This window comes from Acomys minous, assembly GCF_964271855.1.
Source record: "Acomys minous genome assembly, chromosome: 9".
Lineage (NCBI taxonomy): Eukaryota > Metazoa > Chordata > Mammalia > Rodentia > Muridae > Acomys > Acomys minous.
The window spans coordinates 55,675,980-55,692,219 of record NC_140490.1 but is presented as its reverse complement, the minus strand read 5'-3'; the positions used below and the strand labels follow the sequence as shown (position 1 = coordinate 55,692,219).

At 48.0% G+C, this 16,240-nt stretch overlaps 2 protein-coding genes across 2 annotated transcripts in view; one reads left to right on the top strand and one right to left on the bottom strand.

Moving 5' to 3' along the window:
- BMP6 (bone morphogenetic protein 6) overlaps positions 1 to 11,273 on the top strand; it is a 155,026-nt gene extending 143,753 nt beyond the window's left edge. The window contains exons 5-7 of the mRNA XM_084795096.1: positions 8,776 to 8,852; positions 9,885 to 9,995; positions 10,085 to 11,273. Coding sequence (XP_084651222.1) covers positions 8,776 to 8,852; positions 9,885 to 9,995; positions 10,085 to 10,234 — 338 coding nt within the window. The 3' untranslated portion in view covers positions 10,235 to 11,273. The remainder of the gene's footprint in view (positions 1 to 8,775; positions 8,853 to 9,884; positions 9,996 to 10,084) is intronic.
- Positions 11,274 to 12,438: 1,165 nt separating this feature from the next.
- Positions 12,439 to 16,240, bottom strand: part of TXNDC5 (thioredoxin domain containing 5) — a 28,244-nt gene continuing 24,442 nt past the window's right edge. Inside the window, exons 8-10 of the mRNA XM_084795097.1 lie at positions 14,931 to 15,013; positions 13,701 to 13,830; positions 12,439 to 12,826 (exon numbers count right to left, since the gene is read on the bottom strand). Of these exons, the coding sequence (XP_084651223.1) occupies positions 12,704 to 12,826; positions 13,701 to 13,830; positions 14,931 to 15,013 (336 nt within the window). The 3' untranslated portion in view covers positions 12,439 to 12,703. The remainder of the gene's footprint in view (positions 12,827 to 13,700; positions 13,831 to 14,930; positions 15,014 to 16,240) is intronic.

The following is a 16,240-nucleotide window of genomic DNA, read 5'->3' as shown; positions in this document are numbered from 1 at the left end:
TGCTTTGTTTTATTGCCCTAGGAGACAGTCTGCTGGCTGTATTGAATTAATAGTCTGCATTCTCCTCCGGGACCTGGTGATGAAGTCAGCCAGTGGTAGACTTCTTTTGGGAACTGTGGCCAGTTTGGTCACTCAGAACTCAGACCATGGAGGCATTGCTTGCAATGTTGATTGCTTTTCACAATTATAATTTCACTTGATTGATTCAACACTCATCCTGCCCGCCAAGTATATAGACCAGTTCTTTTTAATTAAGAAAATATGTTGTCTCTGAGTTGGGTTTTAGCAAAGCCATCCAATTACTTTTTTTCCCAAGTCCCTTTCAACTTTTTCTTTCAATCTGATGAGTTAAAATTAATTATGGATATTAAAGTGCCCTAATTTTTAATGAGGTCCAAGGGTTCCTGTTGTCCCTTGGTCTCCCCACTCCACCTCCCAGTCCAGTCCTTCTAGAATTTGCTTTGTTCCTTCAGTAGGCCAGGGCAAAGGAATCCATGCCAAATTCTACTGGCCTCGCATATTGAAAAGCCTCAAGGAAGCATTGAATGAAGGCGTGTCTTCATCTCACTGTCTCCTCAGAACCTCCAGTGAGGTGAGAAGCGACTCCCACTCGGCCCCTCAAAGCACTGCTTTAGGCACTTGGCTCTTTCTTCTGTCAATGGAAGTGGACAGCAAAGGGCCAGACTCTACCCAAGAAACGATTCGTAGGGCTGGAGATGCGCTCAGCTGGTAGAGCACCTGCCTAGCATGTGCAACACCCTGGCTTTGATCGGTATAAACTGGGTATGGTAGCGCGTGCCCATAGTCCTAATGCTTGGGTGGTGGAGGCAGGAGGATCAGAAGTTCAAAGTCATCCTACATAGAGAGCTAGATGCCAGAACACTAGGATCCAGTATAAAATTTTGTCTTAAAGTAAATGCATTAAAAACCCTAAAGCTGAGGTTGAGGATTTAATTCAGTGGTAGAGGGCTTGTCTAGCAAGCACAAGGCCCTGGGTTCAGTCCTCAGCTCTGGAAAAAATAAAACAAACAAATAAACAAAAACCTCCTAAAGCCAAGTACCTAACAAACCACAGGAAAGCTAAGGAAGAAAAGAAGGAAGATTTTCAGAAATATGGCCTGTGCTTCGAGAGTGGACAGGTCTCTCTCTAGGCTTCCCTTTCAGGACTCTGAAGAGGCCAGAGATTACTAGGCCCTTGTGAGCTAGAGCATCTCAAGAAAAGGCGCCATCTGTCGTGTGACTCCAGCCACCGTCACCCCTGCACCCCCATCTCCCCACACCTCATAAGCCTTTCCAGAGATTGAAGGAATAGATTGCTATTCTTTGGTTGCCCATATCTTCTGTAGTACACTCCCAGGGCATTGACGCGTCTTCCCAAAGGGGCTCTGTCTAGATGAAGCCCGCCAGGGACATCTGCACCTGAGTAAAGACATTAGCATCATTCATCAAATCACCTGTCATTAGAGTGAAACATGACAAGCAACTATTTTAGGAACCGAGCTGTGGATTCTGGAGACAGCCAGACCTACCCACCACAAGGAAGTAGCCAAGAGCCCACCCACTGCCTCCGGGCCCCTGTAGCCTGCCATAACCTGCCCTCACATCTGCACCTGATTCCAAGCTGGACTCTGCAGACACGTGCGTCGAACCCTGGCTTTGGAGGGAAGTCTCCCCGCATGGTGTCCACGTGCCCCGTGCCTCTCCACAGCTCTGCTCGCCACAGGAATGGTGGATGTTGGCTGGGTAGCACTTCTCCCATGGGCCTGTGTAGCCTCAGGACAGTGTCCTTACTGTTTTGACACCTGTTTGACAGTGCTGGGCCAAGCAGCTCTGTGTCGCCCAGGAGGGATTCTCATGAATCTGGCAATTGTTTTTCAGCCCCAGTTCTTGACAGTCCGGTGTGCTCTGCGCGCCTGCCCTAGGTCCTTCAACTACAGTCTGAAGTCTCTGCTGGCTGCCACTCTCCCCTCTTTTATAATATTTCTCTTGGCCTCTGCTGTTTTGTCTTGTGGGGGACTCCGATACCACTTGGACAATTCATTTGTGAGGTCAGTGAACGGATGGCCTTGGCGGGTGATTTCCGTTGGCAATTGTAGGTTCTGCTCCAGCTACTTTTTTGGGACCCCTCCCCCACCCAGGACACATCTGGGCAGAGGGGCCCGTTCATGCCTTTCCAACTCAGCTAGCAAGTCTGATGCTGTGATGCTGACCTGGTCTCTGTTTTATCAGCTGATCGTTGGAATCATGCACGTGAGGCAACTTCTTTACCCCTGAGCTACGTCTCAGTCTTTATGGTTACTTTTACCAGGTGATATGAAATTTCAGTTGTCTCCTGTTCTTGATATTTCTGCCTATGAAACAACAAGCCCCCCAGGACTCTGAGCATCCTTTGGCATGAGTCTGCCATTGTTGTATTGCTACCTGGGAATAAATCCTCTTCCCATCTCTTTGCCACCCCTCTGAACATAACATCTCTAAGGGTGGGTTCCCAACAATTGCATGACCTGCTAGCTGATGACTCACATCTCTAGCCCCTTACATTTGCCACTGGGATCCACTCAGTATGTGCCAAGCACAAGAGAAGTAACCAGAAGGCATGCCGTAGAAAACATGTCTTTAATTGCTTTAGTATAACGTGTGATCCTTTGCTGTAGAGTTCAGGGACCTTCAGTCACAGACTGAGGGTCGCTTCTCCAAGTGTTCATGGTGCTTCCTCTCTGGCTGCCTTGGGCTGAGGATGCAGACGTTGATGGCGGTCAACCTACCATGAGCTTCGTGGTTCCGAAGAAGCCGTGGCCTGGGTCTGAAAATGCCAATGTTTTGAATTTTCTAAGGAGGTGTGGACTTCCCTTAGTCATTTTGGGCTTAAACTAAAGTGGTAGAGCCTGAGCTTGGCTTGGAGATGCTTCCTCCAAGAAAGAGGCTTGGCCAGAGTATATTAAGTGAAATCAAATTTTAATCTTTTATAGATGTGCAGGGCGAAGTGTGGCCTGGTGACTCAAAAGCTGCGATCGTTTCAGAACCCTCCTTTGCCATGCTTGGCTTTTACTACTAGGTTGCTCTGGACTAACAGTTTCCTGGGGTGCAATAAGCTGGGAACTTTCCTTCTGCCTCCTCCTTAGGTCTCCCCTTGTGATGGTCAGCAATGGGATGCAGGACCATGCATCCCCAATCTGAAAAGTCCAGAATTATAACACTTCATCTAAAAACCCTCTGAGTACCAGCCAGCACTCAAAAATGTTCATGTTTGCTTTGTTGTTGTTGCTTTACCAAAGAAGTTCAACTTAGCAATGTTGATGCACGTATTCCAAAATCTGAAAAGCCTTAAAATCTGAAACACGTTTGGTCTAGCCTCAATCGTTTTGATTCTCAACTTTAATGACATAGAATAAGCAGGTGTACAATGCCCAAGATGCTAGTGGTCACCAACCACAAGGAGGGTCTGGGAGCGAAGAGACGCCTCAGTCTAGGAAGCGACAGAGCCAAGGGAAGCTGTGTGGAGCTCATGATGTCTCCGTGTTTACCGGAAGCTTTGTCTGTTTTTAAGGCATGTAGTTGAGAAGAGATCAAAGTCACATATTGACTAAGTGGCATGCATATAACCTTGAACTCCTAGAGACACCTTGGGCTGCTGCCTTCCTGTGGTCTCCGGTACCAATTATAGTGGTATAATCAAAATGTAGACAAACTCAAGCCCTTCTGTGGCCTGTTGAGAGGTCTGCTGCTCCATTCTGTATCTCCCTCAATGGCATGTTGCTCTACAGGCGGGGTGAGAGGGAATGAGAGACTTTTTTGAGGATAAGATGGAGCTTAGAAGCTCAGAGATAAGACAAAGATGGTTAGGCCTCTGAAAACAGAGGTGTCACTTTAACAGCTACTGTTTTGGGTTTTGGTTTTTTTGTTTTTTGTTTTTTATTTTTGCCTTTGTCATTTGAGGAGAAAAGTGGGGGGGGGGCGGTCCGGAAAGTAGGTGTACCCTCTTTAAAAGAAGGAGGAGGAGGAAGAGGAGAAAGAGAGAGAGGAGAGAGGAAATAGTTAGACAGACAGACAGACAGACAGACTCAGGTCATCAGGCCTGGCAGCAAGTGCTGAGCCATCTCACTTGACTCTGCTCTCCTGTCTTGAAGCAGAGAACCATATGGGGTGATCAAGGACCAGGTTTTGCTTGTTGTATTAAGCTTATAACAGCTAGCTAGTCTTGAAGCTGTGTCTTGATACTGGCTTGTGGCACCTGACATTAGGGCTCTAGTGGCTCTGTGCTTTCATAGTTTTGTTTTTGCCTCTAATTCTATACCCTCCCCTTTCTCTGCCCCACTTGGACAAAGCTTCTATCTTTTCTCTTCTCCCATTTAAGTGAGTATGTTCTTATTAAATTTTAGCTGCATACTTAAAAAACAAAACAAAAACAAAAACCTGGCCTTCCTTAGACCCTTCTTGTAAACAACTATCAAGGGTAGTTGGGGCAAGAGGGTGGTTTTTTCAGCCGACTGTCAATCTGTAAAAACAAAACACAAAAAATTGGGTCAGCATCATTCCACGTGGAACCCAGGGCACCCACCCCTGAGCTACAGAAACAAGTATTCCAAAGGTCAGTGACCTCCACAAATATTTATGCGCTCTTTGCCAGCCCTCACCATGGAACTATAAGGAAACACAAGCTTGGCTGCAGAGCATCTGTAGGGAAGGAAACAGAAGGATTGAATTCCTGCTTTTCCTCTCTCTGGCCCCCGTCCTTAATAACAAAAACGTCAATGTCTGGCTGTAAAAAGAAGTAGCTTCTCTTTCCAGAAGATTCTCTGTGTTGAGCACTGAGGGAGTCGGATCCAGGCCATGTTCACAGACAGCTGGGATGGTTGTAAAGTTTGAGATGAAGTCGTTGGACTATGTCATCTCAGGTCTGTTGTGGGCAGGAAGCTTGAAATCTAGTGGTGAAGAAGTTGTCCCTGTCTGTGTTTTGACAATAGTTTTCAAATACTGACCAGGTGGCCTTTAGTCCAGTTCTAACATGAGCTAACTCATTAGAGCAAGGTCCTCAGCAGCAAGGCCCCACCCTACTTCAGACCCCATCCCCCAGGTGAGGGCTCCAGGCCACCCACACCTGTGTCTCGTTTTCCAACAAGTTGAGGGGTTTCTGCATGCACTCCTTAATGCTTAATAATTTTCCCCTGACGGCTCTGTACTTAACGATTGGCATTTTCTTATGAACTCAGGAATGGCCAAGGCAGAGATCTAGAACAAGGCAGAGTGGGGGTCGGAGTCTTGGCGCTTCTGTGGCCTCTCCAGGTGCAGCGCTCTCTCACAGCATCAGAACATATCCATATCTGGACATGTCGCCGAGCCTCGTGGCCCTGGGTTTTTAATGCGGTAGCTCAGTCCATCTGGCGTTGCTATAACAAAATACCGGAGGCTGAGCACTTATAAGGAAAAGCTTATTTTAGCTTGTGGTTTGGAAGCTGAAAACTTTCGGCCAGCTACATGTGATAAAGACCTCAGGAAGTGTCATAGTGTAGAAGACAGCTTCACATTGGATCCAAGGACAGAAAGTGGTACATATAAAAGACAGCAAACATGGCGGCGGCGGGGGTGGGGGTGGAGGTGGGTGGGACTTATTTATAGGACTCTACTATCAAGGTAGATCTGCCATCTTGTGAGGTGGTGCCCATGACATCATTACCTCTTACAAGGCCCACTTTAGTTCCACCTGCATAATGGAGGACTAGGTTGCCAGCATACAAACCTTTGAGCAACCATATATGAACCACTGAGTGTGGGATTTTGTTACTGTGCAAAATCAAATCATTGGTCACATGATTATACTTAATCCCCAGAGGTGAGACAGATGCAAGGCTCCAATCCTCTTACCATGTGCTAGGTTTTTCTGGTGACCAGCACCCATCTTGAAGCTCGCTAGGGGCTCTCAATGAAGGATATAGATGTGGGTGTGTGTGTGTGGGGGGGGTGTCTTTTTACTATAACAAAGCACTCCTATCAGGAAACTCCAAGGGCTTTCTATGCCCTCAGCTAGGAAAATAGGGACAGAAACCTGATAATATCGTTTTTGAGACATGGTATCACTTTGCAGTCTTGGCTGGCCCAGAATGCGCTGTGAAGCCCAGGCTGGCTTTGAACTCATGGCAAATGCTCCTGTCTCAAATTTCCCAGGTTCCTAAATGCTGAGACCACAGAAGTAAACTAGGTACCTTCTCTATTATTAACGCTGCTCCAGCTGCCTGAACTCTGCATTTTATATATGGCCAGCGACTCTAAGATTGATCTGAAAGACTTTGAAGGAAGTTTGGAGGAAGGACAAGCCCAAACCGGGTTAAGACCCTGGGTAGGGGATTGCATGGATGACAAGGACAGCTCGAATCTTCCAGAGCCTGAGCCCATGTATCCAGCTGTCAGGAGAGGAAGGAGAGAGGGCAGAGGCCCACAGGAAAGGGAGGAGGGCCTCGAGCTGAGTCTAAAACTTTAGAGCACTGCGGTTCTTCTTAAAGTTAATATTTGATTATGTATTTTTGTTAATTTTACCATCAATCTACTTAGTAATCTTTCTTCGATCTATGTTACTTTTGAGAATTTTTCTACTTAATATCTTCTATTTTCACCAGATTTTTGACATCATGGGAGTTTATTTATTCTGATTGGGACGCATCATGCCTTTTTTTAAAATTTAAAGATGTATATCTTTTTCGGTTCTAGTAAATTCTCAGAGCCCTTAGGTCTCCAAATGTCACTTGCTCCCTGTCACTGTTGTCTGGATGTTCCTGATAGAAGTATGTTGGACTTTGTTACTCTGCCTTCCGAGTCTCTTTATAGATGGTCATATTTTCTGACCTTTTACTTATATGTGAAGAGGATTCTCTAAGCAAATGGTCTAATTCTTCTCTCTTAAGTCAGATCTAATGTGGTATGTAAGCCTTCCATTCTGTTTACAATACTTACTGTTTTCATAAAGTTCTACTTGTTTTTCTTTTTTTTTTTTTAAATCCATCTATCCTTCCATATCTGCCCTGTCCTTTTGCTATACTGTTCTTGCTTTAGTATCTCCTGTCTTCCCATTATTTGCTCTTCCTTTGTAGCCTGCACTAGGTCCTCTGACTTGCAACCCCCTGAGGCTGCTTGCTGTCTTCATTCTCCTCCATTGATGGTTGTTTTTTTTTTCAGCAGCAAAGGCCTAACTGTGCGCAGTGGTGGGTCACAGTGAGAATCCTCCTGCCCTGCTGCATTTCCCTCCCAGGTGGCTCTGAATGTCCTTCTCATGTAGACTTAGAGCTACAGGTTGGGAGGGGGGAGGGGTGGAGTTCTGCAAGGCCAGGTAGGCGGGGCCGAGGTGGGAGTGGGAGGGGCTGGAGTACATTCAGAATCAGTAAATGCCTGGCCCGCATCCCTCTCCCCAGGTCACTAGCCTCAGCTGATACTGTGTCTTTACAAAATTATGAGTTCTGCGCACTGTCTTCTGATTTGGGGTTGGGAATCCCAAGAGTCAGGGTGTGCAATTCCAGCTCACATATATCCATCTGTTAGATAACTGCATTGATCTGTATTGATTGACAAGGGCAGAGGTAACATGCATGTAACCCACATTCTGTATCTCTTCTCAACCATATTAGAGGAAGAATCTTTCTCCAAAACTGTCTTGTTGCCCTCCTTTCCTTTTCTGTCCTCTCCTACCTAACAAACACACCCACGTGTCTTTTAAAACCAAAGCTCTGAACTCCGAGGCTCAAAAACCTTTGAAGACTCACTTTATGCCTCCAATAAAAATCCGTATCATTGTTGGCATTCCGAGTCATTCCTTTTCCCAGATTTATCTCCCAGCTCTTTATATGTCCTCCAATTCATTCCAACAGAACTGTCCTCCCCCCCACCATTGTCCCTTCTATAATAAGCTTCGGTAACATTGACCCATGACCCTTGGCCATGGCACTTGTATTCTGAGCTACTTGAGTGCTTTTCTCACACGGCCCCTTTGAGTCTCCATGTTCTTGGAGGACATAGCTGTAAGTGATTGTCTTTCTGCTCCCCCGGCAGGAGGCAGAAGACATGCACATCACACAAGAGCTGCTCTGGTGGGCTGAAATGAATCAAGGTGTTCCCAGGCTTCCTGAGGAGGTTGTTGGCCAGGCCAGTGGCTCCTCCATTGCATAAGCAGACTCAGCACATATTCAGGGGATACTGCTGACTTTGGGATGATTGATGTATAGAACATAGAAAGGGCTGAACCCCAGCAGTGAAGCTGGAGCCCAAAGAGAACATGGCCTCAGTGTCACCCTGTCCCCCATTCCTCTGCCTATGATTAGGCACACCCATCTGCAGACCCAGCGCGAATTACATGACTCACATCTGCTGTTTAAAGGTGTCCATTAAATGAACAGGGTGCCCAGAGCAGACCCCAGTATGGGCAAAGTGGAGTGTGGTCTAAAGCTCTGTGACCTCTCTAACTCAGTGCCAACTTTCTCTAACTCTTGTTATCTCATTCTTTCAAAGCCTTAGAGGAAATGTAGTAGTCGAATATTTAAACAACTCTTATTTTGAAATAAGATTAGAAAAAAAAAATCTAATGATTAATTTCTCCGGTGGTTCTAAATTTAGGCAAACAACTGGAAACTCAACTGAGCTGTTGGGGGACAGTGTGTGTCAACTGGGCCTGGTTCGCAGCTGTCCTGAGCCTCACACATTGCCTGGCATGTATAAGAGAAAGACTCTTAATGTAGGTTTTTAAGTGAAAGAAAAAGTGAGTTAATGAGTATATCTTTTTATCTCCTCCAACAGACTACAACAGCAGTGAACTAAAAACAGCCTGCAAAAAGCATGAGCTTTATGTGAGCTTCCAGGACCTGGGATGGCAGGTGAGTTCTCAGGATAGGGAGGGCAGCGGGCCCTAACGGGTACCTTCTTCTTCCCTCACCGATGGCTGCCGTCATCAGTTTCCAGGGTGAGCTGATTCCATAGCTATCCAGGGAGCCCTCAGATGCATGGGCTGCTGGAGTTAAGACAGGAAAAGCCTGTTGCTGTATTAAGTGCCCCCTGGCCCATCTGTGGGCTTCCAAAGCTTTCTGACCCCTCAAACTCAAGGCTGCTTCTCTCTTAACCTAATTCTCTCAAAGTCCAAGAGGCATGTATTTATTTGGACATTTAGGTAACTTTTATTTTGAAATAGGATTACAAAACCAAAAACAAAGAAAGAAAGAAAAAACCCTGATGATTACTTTCTCCAGTAACTCTAAATTTCCTCCCCTACTATAATGGAAGAACATGTTTGGGTCATACCAAGCCCGGCTAGATGTGGTGAGAAATAGGAGGTAAGCGTTCCTTAGTATGTGGGTGGCATCACTTTGACAGGAGCATTATGGGACCCTGCATAGGATCATTTGGGTCCAAGTGTGCACAACAGACCCTGACTTACAAAGTTTTAGCTGGCCACTTGCCAGCTGAGTGATGATGTAGGGACAGTACGTATTTGCTGCTCTGATTTAAGGTTGAGTCTCTCTCTCAGGTGCAGTCTCTGCTCATCAGCGCACATGACAGGTGGCAGTGGCAAGCTGCAGTTCACAGTCAGCCCCACAGTGCTCTGTGCTAAGCTAGGATGCTCAGTATGTTAGGTGCACTGTGGGCATTTTTGACTGGTATCTTACTGGGACTTGACCCCATCCTAAGCCATGAGCCTATGTAAAGACTGGAGATCCTAGGGTCAGACCAACCAGCCTCTACCTGAGTTTCACTTGAATGTGAACTCGAGTGATTCCCGACCCCCTCTCCCCCTCACCCCCCGCATGTCCCGCGTTGTGCCCCATGGATGGTGCCTTCTCGTGGGGTCACTGACTGCAGATGGCTAGGGGTTCCTGGTGATGTTTCACCGCTTCCTTCTGCTTTACCTTAAGGACTGGATCATCGCACCCAAAGGCTACGCTGCCAACTACTGTGATGGAGAGTGTTCCTTCCCCCTCAACGCGCACATGAATGCCACCAACCACGCCATTGTACAGACCCTGGTGAGCACTGACTTGGCTGGAAGTGGGAACCAAGCCCAGCTCAGGTGTCATTTCTAACACTGCCCTCCCACGCTTGTGTCCTGGAACAGGTGCACCTTATGAATCCCGAGTATGTCCCCAAGCCATGCTGCGCACCAACTAAACTGAACGCCATCTCGGTCCTTTACTTCGACGATAACTCCAATGTCATCTTGAAAAAATACAGGAACATGGTTGTGAGAGCTTGCGGATGCCATTGAGTCGAAGCTGGTCGCAAGGGCGAGTCTGCCTTGGATTGCTAACTACATCTGCCTTAAGCCACATGAAGACGCACAGCCGAGTGGGATGATGATGCTCTGGAAGTGACTCCTGCTGGTGCCTCGGGCAGGGGAGGATGTTATAAAGACCTTGTTGCTGACTTCCCCAGTTCAGAGCTGAGCAGTTGCTGGTCTGAAGGAAGCTGTAATGCTTGCAGTACAGGCCTGGGAACGACAGAACCGTAACGCTCACTTCCCCCAATATCACCCAGACTAGTTTTTGCTTTTAGATCTAGCTGTTTGTGGCATAAGTAGAGAATAACCTTGAAGGAATATTAAGTATCCCTGGTTGAAGTGCCGGGTGGCTCAGTAGCACCCGTCACGGGGGGATTTTGCAGCTAACAGAGTGGAAGGGAGGGGAAAGCTCCATCAGATCCCATTGGCAGCAAGGCCAGTTCACACAGGACCTGCAGCCTGACCATCACCAGGCTTTGAGGAGGTGCCTTTTGTCTACTGTTGCGGTTACATATTTTGTGTTGATGCTTGGTAGTGTGAAAATGTGCTAGTTCCAGTAGAAACACACTATAGTGTCTCCACACCTTCCTACACCCTTACTAGCTGAATTTTTTACTAGAACCCAGAGCAGATGGACTGTACTTCATCATAGGCCACGAAGCATCTGTAGTAGCCTTCATTTGCACAGCAGAGTGCGATTCTGCATCTCTCAGGCAGACCGCCTGACAAGCTCCTGTACATCAGGAACACTGGCTGTCTGCTAACACTGCCCTTTGCGTTTTCCCTACAGCAGCATTCCATGGCTGGGGCTAGAGTCTACAGCAGAAACCCAGAGGAGGGCCCTGCCTCTAAGAGTGGGTTGGTCGAGGTGAGCTTGCTGTTTGTGAACCAAAACCACAATTTCCTCTTGTAGAAAGTAAGACTCAGATTAAATCTTAGAATATTTTTTAAATGTCTTTTTCCACAATCATGTACTGGGAAGCCAATTTCATACTAAACTGATTAAATAATACATTACAATCTGTAACTGTTTGTACTTACAGCTTTTTTGTAAATAGAAACTATAATTTATTGTCTATTTTATATCTATTTTGCTGTAACATTTAAGCAAAGACCAGACTTTTTTTTTCTTTAAAAAAAAAAAAGTTTATTTAGAAAGTATAAACCAATTGTACCACTTGAGTTTTCTTTTAATACAAGACTCATGATGCAAAGCTGAAGCCACTGTGAGCTGGGCCAATAGAGCTGGTTTTCAAGAACAGCTGTGACCCACACATGATTAATAATAAATGTCCGTTGACAGGGCTGGCGGGTGCCTCTGCGTCTGCTGCCCAGGAAGTAGCTGTGCTCTGGTTTCCAGGCTCCTTACCACACATTCTGTGCCAGCTGTTGGCTTCACCCTGCTCATGGGAGGCAGGTGAAGGGTCTGGGCACAGAGTAGTTCGGAGGACAAGTAACTCGACGGTGAAAGACAGAGCCGTGGCACGAACTGCATCTTTGCAGGGGTGAGGGCAGCAGTGTCTAATAACCACAATGGTGGGAGGTGGAAGAGGTGAGGGCTTCCAACCCTGGGCTACCTGGGCGAGGGCAGCCCCGCCGACTGCAGTCTTTGGTCTTGAGGTCAATGAATCCCGCTGCTCATACACATTATCAGGAAGATGGTCAGCCTCCTTGAAGGTGGACATCAGAGAGCAAGCTGCTAACAGGGACTACTCAGGAAGGGAGTCAGAAGCTGTCCCTAGGGAGGCCTGAGTGGAGCTGTGGAATCTCCCTGGTCCCTGGAACCTTCGAAAGCTTTTTTCCCGGGGAGGTGAAAACCATGGTGAGGACCCACACTTCGTACCCTCCCGCCCCATCCCGTCACATGTCCCACCCTATGCAAAGCAGACAAGAGGATCCTTTGAACAACATGATGTTCTGAGCATACATCAGAAGTACCATTTGCTATGCCTTACCTCTCTCAACTAGAGAAGTGTTAACAACCAGGAGCTAGGAAGTGATCTTCAAAACTGTGTGGACTGGCATCTCCACGCTGTGGACCACCACCTTATGAAAGTCAGTTGTGACCTTCAGATCAGAGGGACATCAGCCATGCCACAGGCCACCATTCCTGAACTCAGGCAGTCCAAAACCTGCTGCTGGATGACACCGTCCCCTCGTCCCCCAGACGCCAACAGAGCTCAGCAATGTGGTTCTCCTTGACTGTACTGTAGCAGCAAAGGAAGCCAATTTAATTTTGTCAAGAGAAGGTTACAGGGTGGATTGCCCAGGGACCGTGAGTATGATGAGAGAATCTTAAGGTCCGTAGTATGTGGTGGCTGAAGAGCCCACATGAAGCTACACACGCTCAATACATTCAGCTTTCTGGCTAACCACAGTGGAAACGTGGATGTCCGTGGATGTCACTGTTATGCACTAGGTGCACCAGGCCAGGACAGATGACTTCAACAGCGGTTTCTATAGTTCATCCTTTGCTTGGCGCAGAACAAAGCTGTGTAAAGAGTCAAGGTCTCTACCTCCATTGTGCTCACCCACTTTTTCACCTCCTCGGAAAAGCAGCAATGTGGGATAGCCTCGTACCTTTAAAAGGGGAAAAAAAGAGCACTTTATTGAGCCATTTTTGTTTTGTGTGTGTGATTTAACATGCCAAACAAGTAAGTATGAGGACTCCAGCACCCATGTAAAAACCAGGCCCTAGTGTGCCCATCTGTGAACCCAGGGCTGTGGGGTTGAGACTGGAGGGGCCTCAGAGCTCACTGGCTAGTCAGTGTAGCTCATCGGTGAGTTCTAGGTTCAGTGAAAGGTCCAACCTCAAAAAATAAAGTGGTCAGTACTAAGACAGACATCTGATGTCAACTTTTGAGAGTTCACAGACATGTGCACACAGAACAACAACAAAAAGCAGCTATGTGTAAGGCCAAGAAATCCTCTGGCTAAAGTCAGTGGTACAGTATAACTGGGGATGCATGAGGCCCTGGTTCCATCCCAGCACCACACATATAAAAGGCAAAATATAAATGGCACATACATAGCCTATAACACACGGTGAGCGCCCAGCAGACCAGCTCTCTAGCCATGGTCTTTTCCAAGGGTGGTTTAGAGTCACAGATTTCTTTCAAACCCATCCTTCACCAGGCCTGTTCACAACTGAAGGCTGAGCCCCTGGGTGGCTACAAGGCAGCTGCTAGGCCCTGAAAGCAGTACACCGCTCTCAACAGCTGGCATCTCAGGACTGGACAGCTAGACCCCAGAGCCCCACTCTGAAGCAGAGAAGAAAGCTGGCCTTTCAGAGTGTCCTTTGTTTCTCAAATGACACAACTCAGATACAAACCACTCCCTAGGGGGGCCTGGACAGAGTGAGTGCACTCATCTGTGATGCCAAGTATCAGTCCCCTGGGGTGCGGATCCAAATCTTCAGCTCCCTCTCCCCAGGTTTTTCCCCTGAGGTACCCACCGAGTACTTGTTGCAAATGTTCCGCTCAGTGGTGCAGTCTACTTCTGCGATGGTGACGTCTGCCAAGCCAGGGAAGTCCTTTTTAGACAGCTCCTCCCATGTAGGAGCCAGATTCTTGCAGTGGCCACACCTGGAAGAGAACAGGGGCCGCTGTATTGGGATCTGAGTCAAGGTCAGTCTGTTTCACCATTTCCTCAGAATCCATAACCACCATTGCATACGCCCACTGAGTACACGTGGGCCCGTCCTCTCCTAAGAAGGAAGTGACAGCTGTGCCACAATTGGTAACCTGAGAGATCGAGCGTGTTTACAGAGTTGGATTCTGAGTAGGCTTCCACAGCCTGTGAGTGGTGCTGACACATGGGATCACTGTGAGCAGCAGGGGTGACCTGGACACACAGTGTTGAGGACAGTTTAGACTGAACTGCCTGGGTGGAGAGGCCTTGATACTTCAGCTGTTTCAAAGAGGCCACAAATCTTTCCTCTGTGCTGACAAACTTTCCCTCTGCCTTTCCCCACGACAGGAGCAACCTGGCCATGGACTCACAGTCCTACTGCCTGAGCCATCCTGGTGCTAGGATTTCAGGCACGACTTGCCGCAACAAGCTATCCAACTCACAAGTCCTGTCCTCATTAACAGTACACTCCTGGGTGCACAGAAAGAACAAGTTGCTAAGAGTGACACGGTGGCCTCTGTGTAGTTAGCTCCATCATCTAACACCCCGCTACATACTCTGCTTGTTAAAGCAGACTGGTGTGCGTTCGAAGACAAACTGTTGGTGCCAATTTAGAGCTAAGGAAATGGATGTTAAGGGCCACCAAAGGACATGCACTTATAGCCTTTCATGGGAGTCATGGATCTGTCGACCTCCAGTACCAGGCTATCTAGGTCTCAGTGTGCTCTCTCCATCTACTCAGATTCTGGTCCCTGAGGACCACATGGCAGGAAAGTCCAGGTAACTAGGTCACATACTGAATGGCGCTAGGAGAAAGGTGAGCTCTCCTGAACGTTTCTACGCCCATCACAATTCACTTCCCATTTTTGTTTGTGCCTAAGTAGATATAGGGCTTTAAAGTAAATTCATGTCTTTCTCTAAAATGACTGCTGCTGGACAGGGTACAGTGGCATCTCCTGCAGGATGGCCTATGTACAAATGTGACTCTTGTCCACTCAGCTGAGAAACGCGCTGTGACAGGATGCTCTGGCACGGCGTCTCAGCGGTCACTCACCATGGTGCGTAGAACTTGATGAAAGTTGTCCCTTGTGCAACGGTGTCGTCAAAGTTCTTCTCGGTGAGTGCCAGCACGGTGCCCTTCAGGGGAGGAAGGTCAATTTGAACACATAATCAGAGCAGAGCAGCAAGATGGGAGCTGGCTAGAGTGGTCGACAAGTGATACGCAGGGCAGCCACATCTCCTGATGGTACCTGGGCCCCTGTGCTACTGCCTCTACCCAAGTCCAGAGGCTGCTGGGAGGGTGTGGGCAAGACACAACACAGGTCGAGGCAGTACACCGCGACCCTCGACAGGCCTCACAGGCCTCCGTTCTGCCCACACCCAGCCCAGGGCCTTCAGGAACTGACCGGGCCATTCTAGGTGTTGGCTCTGGCTCCCAGGCCTGCGGCCAAGCTGCCCCTGGTCTACACGAGCTCACGCGCCCCTTTCCTCTCCTGTCCTGTGTATCTTGAAGCATTTGTCTCCTCTGGCCAACAGGAACCTGGCACACAGATGTGGTAGGAAGCTTTGTTACACCCACAGCAATGGGCTTCTGTGTATTCTGATGTACGAAATAAGTGTGAGTGTGGACCCGACTCAGGCAGGAGCATTTCGTGCAGACATTTTAAAACAGTTCTACCTTGACAGTTCCTCATCTGCGTTTCTCAGTTAGTGTTCAGCAGCCCTCTCAGAGTGGCACGTGGGACATTCATACAGCCTGGGTCGACAACAGCACATGGGCCTTACGGGACCACCACAAGCACTACCATCCTGTGTCCAGAACGAGCAGCCATGCTCTCTGAAAGGCCAGCTTAGAGATGGAAAACTTCGCTATAAATAGCCGTGGTGTGTGACAGGAGCACTTGCAGTGTGTGATTATCCTGTTAGGAACGACACACAGCACCCCCCCCCCCAACATTTGTATGCAGTCACACTTCTTAAGCAAAACTTTCAGGCTATTCCTGACCAGTAATAGTCCATCTGAGGAATGGGTCCCTAAGCGTGAAGAGGCCTCCTGCTGCCCCAAGAGGGGGCAGGGCCAGCTACTAGCACTGCTGATTTTTTCCGATTTCCAAGTACTGGGTTTTCTAGATGGATCCAGTGAGTCTTCACCCTCTCTGCACACAGTGGGTCCTCAGTGAGTCACTGCCTTCATCCCAGGGGACAAGGTATGCTCACAAGCCCTGTCCATGGCCTCTGGGGTCTCACTGTCAAGAGACTCAGTGTGGGAGCTGAAGTGACAATGTCCATACAGTGTATGTTGGTGCCCACAGGGTGCTGGTGCCAGGGATCTCCCTATTCTAGAGTTCAGGGTTTGCTCACATG